This window comes from Lepisma saccharinum, chromosome 2 (genome assembly GCF_977018435.1).
Source record: "Lepisma saccharinum chromosome 2, izLepSacc3.1, whole genome shotgun sequence".
Lineage (NCBI taxonomy): Eukaryota > Metazoa > Arthropoda > Insecta > Zygentoma > Lepismatidae > Lepisma > Lepisma saccharinum.
In genome coordinates this window covers 16,331,105-16,350,932 of record NC_139230.1, presented here as the reverse complement: position 1 = coordinate 16,350,932, position 19,828 = coordinate 16,331,105, and the positions used below count along the sequence as shown (strand labels likewise).

Sequence of the window (19,828 nt, the reverse complement as noted above, 5' to 3'; positions counted from 1 at the left end):
ACCCGATAACTTTGGCGACGATATCGAATGTCAATCACTTAATGAGCTTGACCACCGAGCCTGCTTAATGTTGTTTCTCTCAGGAAATTCGTAATAACTGTCAATATCCCACATTCACTATCATTTTCTTCATAATTTATCTTATTGTTGTGATTAACCTGAATTCAAAGAATTAGTTGAAAGGCAAAAATGCAAGATTGAATGTCTCTGATGTTACTTCGTGCCGAATAATATGACGTGGTATTATGATATGAATTTATTAATCATATAATATGCCTATTCATTCCATTGATTGATCCCAATTGAGCACACAAAATATGCTATAATGTCCACTCCATGGAGGAGTGGTTAGCACAGCGCCCTACGATGCCATGGGTCCCTGGTTAGAATCTCGACTTGGGCGTGGGTGTCCTTGGTAAGTGTCCCTTCATCAATTTCATCATAGCATCACTCATCTTCATCGTCGCTATTTGCCAAAAGTGAAAGAATAGCAAATCTAAATAACAAACATCCAATCAAATCGAACATCTCTACCGATTTAATTCTATACGGTACAGAATTCCCACTTTATTACTGCATCTTAAGTCATTTTACAGCATCTCAATTGTTTTCCGATTCGAAAACATTTGGAATGATGTTTTGTGCAGTTGATTGTGCATTGTTTCGTTGTTTGGATTGTTTAATTAACGTCGCATTAATTAGTTTTAGACCAATCGTGACGGGGGAAGCAAGAGCACAAAGAAAGCGAAAAAGACAAGGAAGAGACCACGGCTTTCTTTAAAGATAGCATCCCGTGAATACAACTCAAGTGACTGCAGAATATTATGAATAAAATTTATTTCGCTTTTTCCTTTTATTTCTGTTTCAGTTATTTTACTTCGCTTTTCTTCTACCACTCGCGTTACTCGTGTCGGTGAGGAAGAATTATAAACTCGTGAAATGGACGATGGTACAAAAACATATATATGCCTCTCCCACGGTTCGAAACTGTCAGTACAAAATATTGTCTTATATTTAAAATTTACGGGCAAATATGGTTTGTCAGGTAGCAATTTTCGCTTATCTCTTTCTCAAGGGGTTCCATTGCCTCTCTGATGTCGTAGTAGTAACGTCTTCGCCATGTAATGAAAGGCTTCCGAATTCAATACCAAGTAGAGAGGCATTTGGTTCGAATCCCATTTTAATCTGTAGGTCCAGTGCATGAACTAGACTTAAACAATTAACGTGTGGCATGTGGTCTGTGATGAGAACCATCATTTAAGCGAACCTTCTTGACAATGACTCTAATATCACTTGATAGAATAGTATTTCCTTACGAGTAGCTCTTGTCAAGAAACCAGTTCCTGAAATTTTCTTCTGGAGGCATCGTAGCACCCAGCTGTTTGTTGTGGTTGGGGCACGAGTCATGTGACTCATGCTATCAAAGCTCAATCCTTCCCGAGAAGTCAGAATCACCAGGCAAACTTAAGCGAATATTTTGTTATTTGGGTTGCATAAACAACAGGCTTTAAGACGTTACGAAATTCTACGTCCCGTGGCCCAGGTATTTTTTTCTCAGACTGTACACCAGAGCCCGCCAGGAGCTGTACCGAAACGCGGAGGAGTTCCTGTGGCTGCTGGAACTGTACCACAGCTGCTAGCAGTGTACGTTGTTTAACTATTAAAATCCCCAATTGAGGTAAGTTTTTAATTTTGTTAAGCAAATAAGAGGAAAATGGAGGTGGGAGAGAAAAGAAAATTAATAATAACAAACACACTGCAGTTTCTCCTATTATAACATTCGTGGTGATCCCATGCTGTTATAGTTTGGGAAGGCTAACGGCGCCGTGGCGATTTAGCCGCACGTCGTTGTGCCGATCGCCGTGCCTGGCCTTGGGCATGTTGCTATGAGTCCCGTTCAGTTCAATTGCTTAAAGCGCCGAAAATGGCCTTTTAATGAAAATTTCTTAATTTACACAGCTAAAATTTCCATTCAGCATACTACTAAAATGCTAAGATAATTAAATTACTGTCATACAAAAACAAGCAAGGAAATTTATCCTAAATTTAACAAAATGCGAGTCGTTTTCAAAAAAATACTTAAAAATAAACCTAGTTTTTATGAAAGAAAGAAAAAAGCGAGAGTAACTCGAGGAATACTCTTTCTTGTTGTTACTTGAATAGAAATCCCAGTCGTGATTAGTCTAGGTACATAAAGTGCGAGATATATGGCAAGGTTTATCTATTTTAGTACTATAGAAGCAAATATATACATAGCATAAGACAGACCCGTACCCAGTATATTTTAGAGGGGGGGGGGCAGACCCATAGGCGAATTTTCATAAATGTTCTCTCATATTATACACTGTGTGTGTGTGAATGTATGTATATATGTATATATATACCACCTGAAATAGCGAAGAAACCAGAAACAGTAGCGATGTCAGGTTTGCGGGAAACAATAATATCAAATGGGGCTCGTAAATCGGAGGTATCGACAAATGGGGCATCTGGAGCAAAGTCATATTTTTTTAAATGGAATGATATACAATAGCATGCATAATATAAAAGAGCACACGCAGAGAAACACAACGCCGTTGGTCTCATGCATCTACTGCACATAGGAACGAATATATGGCCATGTGAAAATATGTAAACAAACTAACAAGTGGCCCACTTGACCGTCAGTACCACGGCATGTACAAGTATGAGATGTCAGAAGCCATTAGACAAGATAAAGACAGAATGTGTTAAAGGAAGAAAAAATACAGTAGACATCGTCAGCACCATGTATTTGACAGTGTTACAGCATAATGAAAATGACCATGACAGTATGTCGAAGAACCACTGCGTAAGAAGCGAAAACCTGTCAAAGTGTGTGTTCAAAGTGGTGGCCGTCAGCTGCGATACAGGCAACGAGGCGCCCACGCAAAGATCGTTGCACAGAATGTAGCATCTCGTAGGGAATGTCCCTACAGGCCGCAGTAATGCGGTGTTGCATATCCTCTGGAGTTGTTGGCACATCCCGGTAGACAACGTCCTTCAGCTTTCCCCACAGGAAAAAGTGTAACGGTGTCAAATCTGGGGAACGAGCCGGCCATTTGACAGGCCCTCCACGTCCAATCCAACGATTTGGAAATGTATTTTCCACACATGCTGTAGCGCGTCTTGCACTGTGAGCTGGGCACCCGTCATGTTGGTACCACATGTCCCTCCTTGTCTGAAGTGGTATGTCCTCTAATAGTACAGGCAGTTCATGTTGTAAAAACTGTATGTATCGGTCAGCATTCAGTGTCCCTTGTATAAAGGGCCAATGAGATGTTCACCCACTATACCACACCACACGTTCACACTCCATGGGCGCTGGCGTTCCACTTGGAGAAGCCAATGTGGATTTGTCACCGACCAATAGTGCATGTTCCTTAGGTTGACATTTCCATGATTGGTAAAAGTTGCCTCGTCAGTGAAGAGGATACGTGACAAATCGGGTGTGTCGTGTCGTAACATCCATGTGCAAAACCGAACACGGACCACAAAATCATTCCCGTGAAGTTCCTGATGGAGGGAGATATGATATGGGTGAAACTTGTGTGTGTCCAGAATGCGCAATACACTTCGCTGACTCATCCCAGCATCCATGGCAATTTCACGGGAGCTAACGTGCGGATTCACAGCAACAGCGGCGAGAACATTTGTTGCACCTGCCTCACCTGTAGATGGCTTGTTCCGCACACGTGCTCGTGGTGTTACACTTCCGGTGTATCTTAATTTAATAAATAACTTACTAAACAGACGTCGAGATGGCTGTCGTCTGTCCGAATATCTCTCTGCGTACACACGGTAGGCTTCTGAGGCATTCTCTCGGCATTCCCCATAAATCAGGATCATGTCCGCTTTTTCTATGTTTGTGAACACCATAATCTTCGCTCTTACCACTACGACTGCTTGCTATGAATTAACTCAGGCACCTGAGAAGTCTTACATGCCGTGGTACTGACGGTCAAGTGGGCCACTTGTTAGATTGTTTACATATTTTCACATGGCCATGTCTTCGTTCCTATGTGCAGTAGATGCATGAGACCAACGGCGTTGTGTTTCTCTGCGTGTGCTCTTTTATATTATGCATGTTATTGTATATCATTCCATTTAAAAAAAATATGACTTTGCTCCAGATGCCCCATTTGTCGATATTTTTCGACCCACCCCATACCTCCGATTTACGAGCCCCATTTGATATTATTGTTTCCCGCAAACCTGACATCGCTACTGTTTCTGGTTTCTTCGCTATTTCAGGTGGTACTTTTAGGTGCCTCACGCGGTTTATATATATATATATATATATATATACATATATAAACCCACAGCGCTACAGCCCTTGAAGGGCCTTGGCTTACCTACCGACTGCTGGTCTCCCTCCCACACTGTTCCTCCGTCACCTGTTATAGCGTGGAGGTCTCAGACCAGTATTGGGGTGACGGGTGATCAGCCCGACGAACCCCCAGCCGTTGTTGTAGGTCTTCTTGACCAGGTTACGCTCACTCAGTCGGAGCTTCCCAATTTCCTCACGATGGTGGGTTTAGAGGCCAGCATAGTCTGCATTTTACCTACCCACTGCCCGCTTGCCCGTGAGGACAGGTATACCTGCTAGCCTGCCCACGGCAACGAGTCGACTTGCGTCTTTACCCGGGTTCTTCGTCTTCCAGGCGCTCTGCGCTTACAAGGTAACTGGGCATTCAACAAGACCCGGGCGCCTGCAAAACCTGCTGGAAGGAAACAGCCGTCCGGCAGCGTGTCGCTCCAGGTGTTTCATCACCACGTGGACAGCTTCAGCCAGTGTTGCCTACTTACGTAGCTCGTAAATCCTACGAGGTCCTAGGAGGAGCTCTCTCCTCCAAGGAGAATTTATATACTTAGCGATTTCAGTTCAGCGTAAGCAGTTTTTATCTTATTGCCACGCAGTATTACAGCTTCATTTATTTAAATGAATGATCGAGCAAACAAAAATCTCCTCACTGAAAACTAATTGCTTTTCATTGCATGGTGCCTTAACCAGGCACGCAGTGGCGCAACCAGAGGGGGTAGGGTGCATTGCTCACAACCTTGGACGGAAATTAAGTCTAGCGGAAGGGTCAGGGTGGGGGTCAAACATTAAAGTACAAGAAAAAACAGACTAGCAGAATTTAAGAGTAGCAGGGCTAAAGGGTACTCAAGATGGAATTAATTTTCATATTTTTCTTGCATTTTCCTTCCAGACGGCCAAGGGCACCTGCAGAGAGGGAATGGAGGGGTAATTGCAACCCCTTGATTTCAAATTTTATGAAAGTAGAAATATATTATAAAATATTATCCAGTCTCATCAAGTTCAATGCCGTAGCAAAGGAGTAGCGGGAGTCGGCCCTGAGCGCCGAACGATCTAAGTGAGAAAAGTTTTAAAACAGAGAATGCTATGGCGGTCCGTGATATTATTTGCTATTAATGTTGGTTTGTTTTGATTTGATTTGATTTAGTTTATTTTACTTCGCGTTTTGTGCCTCTTGGCTAATTTGCGAAGATGGGGATGAGTGATGAAATGATGAAATTGATGAATGGACATTCACAAACAACCAAGCCCGACCGGGATTCGAACCCGGGACCCTTGGCGTCGCAGCGCGATGTGCTAACCACTCGGCCACAGGGTCGGGCAATGTTGGTTTGTTACGAGTTGGATGAATTGATTATGTAATACGTCGCTCCATGTGAAAAGAAAATATTGTAGATGGAAATTTTACATGCCATATGTCTGTACATTCGGAATGCATTTATCATGCACTTTCTTTCTTTCAAAAACAGTTTGTGTGCTTGTTTTCCATTATTAGCTAATGTGAAATTGACGTGTTGAAAAAAAATATTTCTAATCCTCTGTTTCAACACAAATGCGCGTGAGAACCGACTTCTACCCCCTTTTTGCGTGATTTATGAGGATTATAATGCCTTTCATGCTACTTTATTACTATTATTGTGATTGTTCTTGTTGGCACGTTTATCCAAGTACTTGGCCCTACCCCCCAAACGAGGGTAACGGCAATGGCCCTGGCTGGCTACGGCCCTGGTGTTCGCAGTAGAACAGTGTGTTGTTCGACTCGCGACCTCAGCGTCGAACGTGACATGTTTCAGTCCTGTCCTATATCACTATATATACGTATATTGGTTGTTTACGACATATACTTATGGACCTTGTGCCACGGAAAACCTATTTCAATGTGTGTGTGGGGGGGTAGCAACATTCGTAAATCTCATTTCATTGGTGATGTGGCTTACGAAGCTTCGAGTTCCCTTTTTTAAGTAGTGAAAATCTATTGCAGTTGGCAACACTGCAGAACGGCGTGGGCCAGGTGCAGTTTCTACTAGAAGCAACTACGTCATGCAGAGGGAGGGGTCTGCAGTTGATGGAAAGAACGAACTGAGACCTACTAGGTATCGTAAGACTGCGGGTACCCGGCGGGTCTACAATGCCTGCCAGGAACGATCTGTGCAGGTGAGCATACAAGCTGCTCAAGCGAGGGTGTTGCGCAGGTTGCATGGCATTTCAGGAGCGATGTCTCGCGAACGGGTCTGCTCCAGGTCTTGTGCAGGCCTTTAGGTGGGTTGCCACCGGCCCTATACATAGGTAGGCCGAATAAATTCCGACCAGAGCCGGATTTTAACCTACGCATATATATATATATATATATATATATATATATATATATATATATATATATATATATATATATATATAATATTATGTGTGTGTGTGTGTTGGGGGGTGGTGGTGTATAGGAGAAGGTGGGTAGAGAAATTTGCTCATTTTGTTACGAAATGTTGAAGAACAGCATTTTCTAACCTATATGTATGCAGCCACCTGACAAATATTTGCTCTTGACACTAACATTTGTTTCTGTCAGAGAGCGAAAAAGAAAAGTGTATGATACGGGTAGACTACATGTGTGCATAATGAAAACAATTCAAATAGCCTTCGAAAAGCAACACATGTGTGTGGGGTTGATAGATGAGGGTTCACACCCACTTTGCAAAGTCCCTGACTTTTCCAGGTATTTCACATAACTGTGTAATGATTTAACATGCTAAAAAATAAGAGTTACACTTCAACTTTGTAAGTTAACCAAATGAATCACGTTTGTTGAACATTTTGGAAAATAAATTAAAAATAAAATGAAAGAACCTTTTCATAAGCAATATTATCCAAAAAGGAAGATTGTTGGGAAGATAAAACGAAACGTGTTTCCGGTTACAAATTCTGCCAAGCAAACATCATATAATTCCCCTGACTTTTCCAGGTTTTGAAAGCTTTTTTAAAAAATCATTTGTTTCAAATGACCTCAGTCCTGGCCTTGTTTTTCTGACTCCCCCAGTTGTCCAGGACTTGGGAGTCAGTGCGAATCCTGTAAATACATCTGAAGGGAACGGCTAAGTGACTTCACCCTGGCAGTGTGTCTGCTGGCATAATATTGTTTCTATGGCGTATTTTCGCTTTTAGAATCTTATTAGACAGTAAAAATAAATGCCAGTCTCAACCAAGAAGCTATTAAATGGGGTTGCATACATGTGGGATAGAAAATGCCATTTTGAACGGCTCGTAGCATCGACATTTTTGGCCTTGATGTCCACTGCATACTGCGAAGGTTGTCTGTTGTACACACCACTGTCCATTTATGTTCAAGACAATTACAAGTAGAAAAGAAGAAATGTTGCAGTAAAACAAATTCCGATTGACAGAATTTCGTAATTAATAATGTACTTAATTTCTTGAATGTTTTGGACAAATAAGAATATATGTTAAAAGTTCTTCAGGCAAATTTTTGACCCAAAAATCTAGCAACGATTCTGCTGTGAAGTGGATTCTCCTATTTAATATTAATTAACCCTAAGCCATTCAGTCGCAGAATGGACATCAGTTGCAGAAGTTTTTTTATCCTTGGGCTCGGTGGTGGCGAAAAGGTACTGTATCACAGACCTTGCGGTGTGGGTGGAGAGCTAAATGCCCCTTATATGGTTGGTTTTGTATTGGAGTCATTGAGGAACCTTTCTTCCATAATGTAAAGAGTATAGAAAATTCCCCTCTATTCTAATTATGTGAAACATTAGTGACACTGTAATAGAGAAAACCATTCAACAATCAAGGGGTTCCTATTTGTCGAGTGTCAAACAACTGTTTTTGACTAATAAAAAGTTCAGACAATTTTAAAAATGTACACAATATTCTACAGAAAGTCCTACATAACCAGTACAATGTCTGTAGTGGCACAGAGTCTTTCTTCCCTTATAGCAAGTAGTGTCCGAGCCGAGACGAAAAAGTCGGGACATGGATTAAATGGAATGGACTATTCCGACTAAATCGGAACGTCTGATAGCTTTACATCAATGGTTATAGAACTAAGATAGCCCAATATTGCAGACTGCAGACTTCTAGAACCTGCCTCTGTCCAGAAACAACCTATTCATTTGTGCAAGGACAAAATCGAAATTCATGCAAAATTTGAAAAACCATCAACGTAATTTTTGTAGGTATTTATAAGTTCAAATTATTTTCTTATGGATAGAGGGGGGGCATGGTCCCCCCTTGGGTACGGGCCTGGCATAAGACTATTTCCATCTCTTAACTGCTTACAAATGTTTAGGCTTAAGAGTTTCTAACTTGGTTAACAGTTATGTTTTTATAGGTAATTTAAATGTCTAATGGCTTTTCCATGTAAAACTGGCGCCTTGTGTCATTAGTATGCGAACGCCACTGAGTCGATAAAATATGCATGTCTAGAATTTCCCCATGTTAATTTTTACAGTGCTTATAGAGTGCTCGAGACGAGCTCTGAGGCGAAGCGAGGGATGTGAAATCTCGTCAAGTCTCAAGTTTCTAGCAACGCTTGCATTCCGCCGTAGCTTGGAGGGACAGGGTACTTTGTTCCGCGAAGAATAGCTGGCTGGCTAGGCCAAGCTCCTTGCGGTGTTCTGCGAGATTTCGAAATCTATCCAAGAAGAGGAGGGGGGAGAGAAGGGAGGGGGGGTTTCGTTCGGCGGACGGAAGATTTTAAAACCATATTTTATAATGATATTAAATTAAAATAATACTAATTAATAAATATTAAATTAATATTGCATTGCTATTATTACATTAATAGGTATGTACAAAACGATATAAGAATAGAGATGTAAAAGCATATATTCATTATCTAGCGTAGGCCTATAGTTAAAATCGCTAAAATTTGTATGAAAGCAACTGCCCTGGCAAGGAAATCAGTGCCAAATAGATAAAGAATGTTTATTAAATAACAAGAAAGAATAAGAATATTAGATCTAGTTGACAAAAATGAAAGTTTCAGATTAATATCTTTGATACTGTCATTCAAAGTTCGACAGAAATAAATAACCCTCGATTATACAGTTCATTGTTTAGCTAATATTAGTAGTTGGTAAGTCTTTCAGGAGGAGGGGGGGCGGGGCGGACCCTTGGGCCTCGCACCTAAATATGTCCCTGACATTGCGATAGGATATTATAGTCTCAAGCGTCTCCCAATAAAATAATTATGTTGTTGTTATGCACCAAAGGAGTCATTGTACAGTGGGATCCATGAGTATTACCCTGCAAATTGCCCATCACCATGTTCGTTCACATTTTTTTATCCAATAAGAGCTTCAAGAATTAAAATAAAACTCAAAACAAGCTGTTGACAACTTCTGACTAGCATATATAAAAATTCATCGCTTAAAAACACACAGGATGTAAGACATGACAATAGTCATGGAGAATTTACACGGTATTTTTTTGATTTTGATTTGCTTTATTTTACTTCGCTTTTTGTGCCACTTTTGGCACAAACATCCATGCCCAGGCAATTTTCACAGTAATACTCGTGGATCCCACTGTACTACATTAGATTTTATTTAGGCACATACACACACACACACACATCAAATTAATCTATCTATCTATCTATATAAAAATGGATGTATGTGTGTATATATATGTATGTTTGTTTGAAGGCCTTGAGCAATTTCAACTAAACTTGGTACACATATGACTTACAATCTGGAAAGAAATGCTGTGGGAGTAAGACACCCCTGGCACGTCTAGGGGTGGGGGTGGGAAGGGGTGACATGGAAAAATAATCGAAAACGACCGGCATTAGTGTGGAATTCATTAGGTTTCCGGGTCGCTAAGATGAATAGTGACACTCCCAATGCCGTTCAATTTATTAATTCTTGCTCCTGGAGGTGAAACTAAAAATGTTGTTTATAATCAAGTTTTAAGTTAAATTAATATTATAGTGAATTTGTAAAAGATTTTACTTTATAATTTGTATACTGTACTTATACTTTTAAATACCTGTAAATAAAATTAGTTAGAATTCATTATTTTCCTGTCTAATAGAAGATTGGAATAAATAAATACCCGGGCAACGCCGGGTAATCAGCTAGTGTTAAATAAAGCAATTACTATTAAGTTATTAATTTTTGTACTTGGTTAAGTCTTTCGGGAGGGGTTAGGACCCCCTAAATACGTCCTTGCTGGTGTCATAGCGCGCTGTGCTAACTACTCCGCCAGGGAGGTCGGCTCATTCTGTTTGAAAAATATCCATGGGAAGTTCTACACCAGTGGCGGCTCGTGATAAAATTACTTAGTGATTCTGCAAACAATGATAATATAAATTATGAGCAGTGTGGGTATATGACGGAGGGATGAGAAGGAATTCTCCCCCTGGATGCTGCTTCTCACTCCCCAGTTTCATATTTTTAGTTTTGGAGGATCCCGATGGTTCGGACGAAGGTACTGAAATTTTGTATTTCACTGTAAAATTTTACAAGTATTCCAAAAGTAAATATATTGACTGTAAGATCTAAACCAGAATCAGATTTGGTCTTGCAATCCAAGGACGAAACATGCCATTTTAATAAAAAAAATTAAATTTAAAACTTTATAAAACATACCTTTATATTTTATAAAGGAACTGCAGAGATCACAACCACACGCTATTTACAAATCCACCTATTGGTATATCCTCGCTGATTTGACTGACTGATTTGGTTTATTTTAGTTTGCTTTTCTGCCACTTTTGGATAATCGCGAAGACGAATGATGGGAAAATCAGATCGAGTGCGTTTTATATACCCATCAACTTATTGGCAGCATTCAATTGAAGAAATGTAATAATTGTTATTACACATTCATTTCCATTTTGCAGGTTGTCTCCCATAGGAATCTTGTTTCTGGTGACTGCAAAACTTCTCGAAATTGACGATATGAGGGAAGTGATTGGCCAGCTAGGAAAGTATTTTGGCACAGTGCTTTTGGGCCTTGTAATCCATGGTTTTGTTGTTCTTCCATTAATATTTACAATCTTTACCCGAACTCTACCATTCCGATACCTGGCAAACATGTCACAAGCAATTGCGACAGCTTTCGGTACATCATCAAGGTGAGAGCAACTTCTCTTGATTTTACAAGTCTGCTTTTTTTTGCTTTTTTTCAATGAGTTATATTGTATTAAAATAATTTGAAAACCACTAAACTGAAGTGTTACAATTTATTTAGAAGTAAACTTTGAATGTAAAAATTATTTTCAGAAATCGGTAAAAAAAATATGCTCAATTATGTGATTTTTATCCCACGCCTGTGAGGTAGTTTGTAATGAAATTCAGTTGTTTCTGGAAAGTAGCAGTTAACGTAGAACAGTGATCGGCATTAAATGTTTTATACTCTGTCCCGTGAATCTCTGGAGCCAGCGAACTAAAGCAAGATTTGCGCAAATAGTGACTCGAGAGGTCTCGACCAATGAACAGGTGTGAGGGAACGGATTGCGTGGAAGGGAAAGGCGACTGCAGTTACCAGCCTTTGCAGAATCACGTACTGCTTCGCTCCGCCCACTGGTTTTCTCCCTTTCTTTGGTATTATGCGTGGCTTTGTTCCAGAGATTCCCGGGATAGAGTATAAGTTCATCCAACTTGAACAGATTTAACATTTCGGGAGAATTCACACCGAAGCGACACGCGACACATGCCGCTTGGGAACGAGCCAATTAGCAGCAACGTTTCTCACCGTAGTGGCATGACAGGCAGCATAAGCCTGCGTTCGCTTGTGGCTTCTGTGTGAATTCTCTCATAATGTCGCTCACTTTCTAAAAGTAACGTCCCAGAAGTATGTTCCTCTTTGCCTGTCCATAACTTAACAAAATTTACAAAAAACTTCAAATTATAGCTTGTGTATGAATATGTATTATTTTTAAAATTTAACTATTTTCAAAATAATTCAGGTTAAATTTTGTATAGATCCTACATAAGATTTAATTTTTGCATGTGTAGTTCATCTGTAATTAATTAATTTACAATAACGTTGATTATATTATATGTCTCAGAAACCATACAATGAAAATATTTCTAACCTTAATATTTTTTTTAGTTCTGCTTCACTACCAGTAACAATTGCATGCCTCGAGGAGAAAAATAACATAGACGAGAGGGTATCTCGGTTTGTGTTACCTATTGGTTCAACTATCAACATGGATGGAACCGCCCTGTATGAAGCAGTGGCAGCTATTTTTGTAGCACAAGTGCGACAAGTTGATCTATCCTTTGGAAATTTAGTTGCAATTAGGTACGAAATCATACTTCTACTTCATTTCAGTCACATCTACTTGACTAATATTTTCTTTTGTATTTCTTATTAACCCTTTGATCCAATGCTCAGAAAGGAAATTGTTAGGTAGTGGGGGAAATAGTGAGCATCGAAAAGGTTATACGCAAATTTGCTATCTAGGAGAATGGTGTCTCCGTTTCAACGCCCCAACTTCGAGCCCTGCCTTAATCTAAATGAACAGTCACAGACACTTCTGGGTTGTAACGATTCCATTGATAAAAGATTTATTTATTTGTTGTTTTAAGTCCACTCTATGCACAGGAGGGCTAATCGGGACTGGACCTACAGTTTAAAGTGGGATCCGAACCACTGTGTCATGTGCCTCCACCGCATTGATAAAATAGAAAACATGCATAAAGGCGCGTGTATGATTTTCGCCATATACATATTTGCTTTTGCATGTTTAACGTTATATTTCCTTTCTATACTCTCTTCAAAGTCAGAAGAACTTTACACACACAATGTTCATATCAAAACAAAGTGAAAGTGTATTTTGTATTCACTAATCTGTTATTTGTGCGTAATTTGCGGTATTTTAAAAACTGCTCGCAAGAACACTGCCTCAGTAACTATAACTTAAAAAAAAAAAGAATTAGTCTTACAATGCTAACACATTTTTTACAGTCCTTGTAGCTGAATTTCGTTGATTTTTAAAATGATAGTTTGCTAAATTTTATCAGCCGCCGTGTTTAGTTAGAGCTCAACGATAATGACGCTATTTATAGTTTAACATAATATTTATTTTGTATGCATTTATACACAAAATATTTGCTATTATTGTCTACGAAAACATAATTGTGTGTTGTTTAGTGTGTTTACAGTTTAGTTTAGATATTACATTTTATATTTGTATAAACTATGAGCTTTTCACCTTTCAGTACATATATTTGTTCCTGAGCTTTTCCTTTGAAAGTGTACCAAAGTGCCTAACTATACATTATTTTTAATTGTAATTATTTTGTAATTATAATTAATCAAACTTGATTCCTTTAGTAATGTGGAATATAAATTCCATTCGATGCACTGTATGTTTGTAAATAAGGCGCGGGCGGTATAGAGAGACTATATTTCTACAATTGGCCCAACATTCCAGAAAGGTTAGCTACGAGTAAATTTGGTAGCTATAGTTTACAGTAGCCAAAATTAATGGGCACGCTACTCTTTGTAACAAGCACTAAGTTTATCTCACTTATTTTGGTCTTTTTTAAAAAATTGACGTCGCTTTTCTTACACTTCTGACTAATCGCAGCGATGAGGATGAAAGATTATTAGATGCAGTCAACGAAAGGGCACTCGCATAGAAACTCCCATACCCAGGTCAGGACTCGAACCCGACTCAACAATCTCGGTCACCGAAAATACTGTTTACACCACCATTATCTTAACCAAAAAGGGTAAGATAATGAAAGCATGAAAAAACCGAACGGCAGGTAAACAAAATAATTCTATCCTACTCATCAAATTTTGGATACAAAGCAAAGACGTAATGAATTGTGCAGATAATGAATGATACAGAAAATATTTTAGAGGTTGCAATATACGACAAGTATATTTGCCGAAGCCACAGCTAAAAGTATTGTCTTGTAGTAAGTCTATCTTAAATAATTTCAAATGTGTAATTGTCGGTTTTCATCAATGAGTATTATGTGGCACTAATTTGTTTCCCATGTATTGTAGCATTACTGCAACAGCTGCCAGCATAGGAGCTGCTGGAATACCTCAGGCTGGCCTTGTCACATTAGTAATGGTGCTTAACACTGTTGGGTTACCTCCGGAAGATGTGTCTCTTATTATAGCTGTAGATTGGCTGCTGTAAGTATAATAATCTATGTTCGTACTTTCACTTAGAAGATAGAAGGTAAATCCCATTTTACATGATGATGTCATTTCATACAGTTCAGTTTACAATATACTCGATACAATTGCTGGAACCACATTATTAATTAATTTTTAATTAGCACTATTAGGATGAAATTCGTCAATTTAATCTATTTCACAGTTGCAAATAATCAAAAGAAGTGGAAAATCAAAGTAAAATAGCAAAATTTAATACTAATTATTACAATACGGCATGGTCAGTATCAACTGAATCAAGCATTGTGCCGAAAATCGTGTTAAAAACTTTATTTAAAACTTTTATATTAATTTTAAATGTACAAATGCTGATCTTTGAGGGATTGCGCAATGAGGATTCAAAGATCTTGAGTTTGTATCTCTTAAGATATTGGCTCTTTGAAGTTTGGTGAAAAAATTGTGGATTATGCTGGGACTTTTTACATAACAACGAGTTGACTACGTATTTATGTCATTTGAGGGTGTCTGACAAACAGTCTATTTTACTATCCCTAATAATGGTTGGAAACAAACCGTTTTCGAGTTGTATATTCTCACTTATCTCATAAACATAAGCCTGCATACATGTAAAATGCTCACAAATACCAAATGCAAGTGCCCAGTTGCTGAATTTGATGTACAGACCATCCCACAAGTCAGTGCAAGAAATCCTCTAACAAGATAACTGTGACATTAATAGAGGATGGATCAAATGCCATACAAGCCCACGTGCGCGCACAGAACTGCGTGCATGAAAAAGTATTAATTGATTCCCTTCCGGACATATTTCAGTTTTATATGATCTTAATTAATTTAATTTTTACTGTATTAAAAATATACCGTATTTATTCTGTATACACAGAGATCGCTTCCGAACTATGATAAATGTTCTTGGAGATTCAATTGGTGCTGGTATTGTACACCATCTCAGTAAGAAGGAACTGGAAAGGTCAAGTGGTGCACACAAGGAAGATGCCAAAAATGGAGAAGTAATTTCGCCAGACCCTGAACAACCAGAAGGGGATTAGCATCAAGTTGTATAATATACGTTACAGATGCAGGATTTCTATGTTGTCATTATTTTGATTAAAATTATAAATTTTCATACTGCTTCATTATTGCTTGCATATAATTACTAACTACTTATCTGTTTCATGTTACATTCATGAGCATACATACATATTCATTCCAAACTCATTTCACAAGTATGATATTTTTTTTTATTTTTGCGAACAATATATCATTGTCATTGTACGGAAATGCACTACCGTAACTGAAGTAAATTGTAAACAAAATTTCCGTCGAACAAATTGACTAAATTAATGTATAACATATTAATTTTTCATTTCAATATTGTAGACCGATATACGAATTTTGTTTGCCTGATAATGTTATGGTATTATCTTATGAAAAATATGTATATAACATTTATTGTTGGTAATGTATCTTTATCATGTTTACCTGATTTGTTTTCAATTTCGCATCTCAACATTATAATTTTACATTTGTTGTTAAGAATGCATTGAAGCAAAAGGGAAAAAGGTTAGAAGCCACCTAACCTAACATTTTACAATCAATTTACTCTTGATATACCGCATTGGTGGCCATAGACGCCGATTCCATGGGGCTTGGGGGGGCTCGAGCCCCCCCCAATGTTAATGATGTTGGGGCAGAACTCCTCAAATAATTTTGCTTAAGAGGATCTAATTTATTATTTTGCTTCTCTTGTAAAGTTTACTCTGTATTGTGCCACATGAACTTAACTTTAAATACACATTTGAAATGTTCTAGACCATCAACTTTGGGGGGCTGAGACTGCTAAACCATCAACTTGGGGGGGGGGGGAGGCTATGACCCTAGACAGCAAAACACATGACTTATTACTATATACTAAGTATATAATTATGAGTATTGTTAACATTTTTACTAAAAAGAGTTTGTAAATAACAAGGTGATATGACAATTATACCAGACCGGCGTCTCCAACCATGTTTCCTCCTTCCCTTAATTTATTATTTTATTATCGGGATGTAAGTAAGAAAAGGTACTAGCGAGAGGTTTTGTAACAAGGCTCAGACCATTATATGCTCGGAGTGACGCCTCCGTCCTCCAGGTATGTACATACCTGCGCTTTGTCTTCCTCGATGTTTACACACCAAAACCAAAACCAAAACTGATCTCGAAATTTCCTTCCGATCTGAGAAGATCGGTTCGGTTGCTTCGCTATACAAATTCCAATACCTGTCGATTCATATCCGTCTGTCAGGCTGGTACCTTTCCACGGACGAGGCAAGTAATGGAATTTGTAAGGTCTGCATTCCAAACCGACGAGAACATCCTGTCTCCGTAATGTTTCGTTTCAAGTACACCTTCTAATTCTTACCTACAAGTCAACAATATGTTGTTTAGTGAATTTTGGACAATTTGAGGTCGTAAACACAACTTTCAGGCAATATTGATATGTACGATAGTTAGTTATCCTCGAACTCTCTTCCTCTAGTCTAAAGAATAAGGGGAAAATAATTCTAAATTCTTTGAGTTTATTTAACACTGGCTTGCAGTAAAGTACGCAAGGAAAGCTTATGAAAAGTCTGTATTGCAAAAGTGGGAACGGCTATGATCAAATGCATTATTGCTAAAGCACGGCGTGCTATGTGTTTTTTTATAATTACAAAATTAAATTTAAGAAGTAAAATATTGTAGCAAGAACAAAAAAGTTAAACTATTTTCCTGCGATTTGTGTTAGCATTTATGTAAATAATTAAATAAAACTGTCAAATATTGTAAATATTCGTTATTTTTATGTGTACGTCAATACTAAGGTTATTTGCACCTGTCCCATGTCCTTTCTTTACAAGTCTGTTGCGGACATTAAAACACACCCATGCCCTCGCCGGGACTCGAACCCGAGACCTCCGGATCAAAGCGAGTTGAGCCGACCACCCAACACGCTCGGCTACTGAGGCCGGCATGAAACTGTTAGGTTGGCCTCTTAATGTAAATACATAGCCTACATTTAAATAAAAATGTTAATTGCTATCTAAAAAAACAAATGAGCAGACACAAAATACATAAAAAGACTTTGTAACATTTTCTAAAAGTTTTTCATGTTACATATAATTTGCATGAGGAATATAATAGCTGCTTAAAGCTGCTATACGAAGACGTAATTTTTATTTTTAAAAAAGGGAGGGAGTGAGTCATTCATTTATTTATTTCCGTGATCAGAGCCCCCCCAATAATTTTGAGAAGTTGGCGCCCCTGTTGGTGGCTAACTGCATCGAGTGCTCGACTTACGATTTTGTGAACCCTAAAGAAGTAAAAATTGATGAAGGATAAGAAACGTACAGTTTTTATCTTGCTGACCTCTTTGGCAAAAAATAATACGAAATTAGATTCTCGCTGTCGAATGAGTCCTGAGCATTTCATGCTGTTAACCAGTGGTCCCAAGCACTTGGTGGCCACTCCCCATTTGATTGTATGTAAAGTTAAAATTTGCATTAAGTCTCTAATTTATGCTCAGATTCGTTAATCGGGACTGGAACTACAGTTTAAAGTGATACGAACCTTGCAGCCGAGAAGAGGGAAAAGAGGCAATTTGCTCCGGGTCTCCAACGCCAAGGGGAACGGCTGACGCTCTGGGCTTGTTTCTTTGAAAGAAAAAAATGAAACAAATTAGAAAACTTGCGTATTATTAATATTTAGCTGCTGTTTTCATAATCATTTAGGCCAAGTCTTACTGTTTAAAATAGAGAAAATATATACATAATTCAGTGCCTATATGTAGGCACTAAATGATGTAAAATAATTTCCTCTACAATATGCAAAGGGGTTGCTCCCGTCACAGAAGAAAGGGGGACCGAAGAACAAAAAGAGGAAATAATCAATGTCGGGGCTTCCCCTGAGTGTACTGGCACAATATCAAATTGTTAGTTTGCCAAGAGATATATATCTCAAAATTTTCTTTTCTTCTCTAGCCCCAATACTCGACAAACATTCCCTCACTTGGCAATTTCCACTTCAAGTGTTCCTCGCAATACAGTATATGGAGTATGCGTACAAGAAAAATTTGTTGCCTTTGATTTGGTGTTTTAAGTCCACTTTATGCACAGTAGAAGAGTATAAGGGGGGCTTCTGGGCCATTTATTTGATATTTATTTATTTTACCCCGATTTCAGCTAATTTTCTAAGGGGAAAAGATAAAAAAATCCAATTTTTATCATTTTTATAGTGTAAAAAATAATTATGTTTTTTTTTATTAAAAGCTCAACTCATAGGGGGCAAAATTTACTTTTTGAGCCAAAATCGGTATATTTCAAGCAATTATTTATAATCGCATATTTATTACATTTCTAGGGCAAAATTGACTTTTTGAGCCTAAATCATTATATTTCAAGCAAACATTTACAATTATCACATTTTTAAAAAGAAAATAGCACTTGCTGTACAGTACAGTGCAGTGAATCTACAATTGAAAATGTAGATATTTATAAAAAGTTATTACCAGTGGCAGTATATATATAATTATTTCTTCCAAATATACATATTCTGAAATCATGTACGTCTGAAAAAATGTACGTCTGTAATTTTTTTAAAGAAAAGCAAAAAGTTATAATTTATAAAAATATATATGTACCTCAAAGTGTATAATGTTAATAACATTTATAATTAATTTTTTAATTGAGTATAAATTATTTTAATATATTTTTTTAAAAATAAAAATTAAATATATAAAACCAAAAATATTTTTAATTTTTTTTAGAAATATATAAAACAACTTTTTTAAAAAATATATATATAATTATATATATATATATATATATACAAATTATATAAAAAATAAAAAATAAATAAAATGAATAATAACCAAAAACAAGAAATTTTGTATACAAAAATGTATACCACATCAGACATAAATATCGAAGATACAGATATTCCAAACTTTCTAGTAAAATTAGAGCCAAAAATTATAAATGCAATTCAAAATAAACTTGAAATAAGTTCTCTCAAAATATATTTTATTTTATCATCAAATTATAGAAATTCTAAAAACGAAAAAAAAGAATATACACATCGTACCAATGTATTATTTCAATATTATAATGATATTCATTCTTTGCAAGATATTTATAAAAATATTTGTAAAGAACTTAAGAGAAAACATCAAGAATTCCAAGATAGAGGATCTGGATGGTCACTTTGGAAATTAGCAAAATATTACCCCCTTGGGGGTGGATCAAGTTATATTAAATTACCCGACCAGATCAAAAACAAAAAAGCTGTGATAAATATTCAAAATGAAGGTAATAAATGTTTTCTCTGGTGCATCATAGCCTATTTTCATCCAGC

General features: G+C 37.6%; 1 protein-coding gene across 3 annotated transcripts in view; it reads left to right on the top strand.

The window, feature by feature from the left end:
• The window catches only part of LOC145983935 (excitatory amino acid transporter 3-like), a 49,378-nt gene extending 32,121 nt beyond the window's left edge, over positions 1 to 17,257 (top strand). For all 3 annotated transcript variants that reach the window (XM_083117105.1, XM_083117104.1, XM_083117106.1), the window contains exons 6-9: positions 11,196 to 11,429; positions 12,410 to 12,604; positions 14,324 to 14,458; positions 15,342 to 17,257. In XM_083117105.1, the coding sequence (XP_082973231.1) occupies positions 11,196 to 11,429; positions 12,410 to 12,604; positions 14,324 to 14,458; positions 15,342 to 15,507 (730 nt within the window). In that variant the 3' untranslated portion in view covers positions 15,508 to 17,257. The remainder of the gene's footprint in view (positions 1 to 11,195; positions 11,430 to 12,409; positions 12,605 to 14,323; positions 14,459 to 15,341) is intronic.
• The last annotated feature ends 2,571 nt before the right edge of the window (positions 17,258 to 19,828 follow it).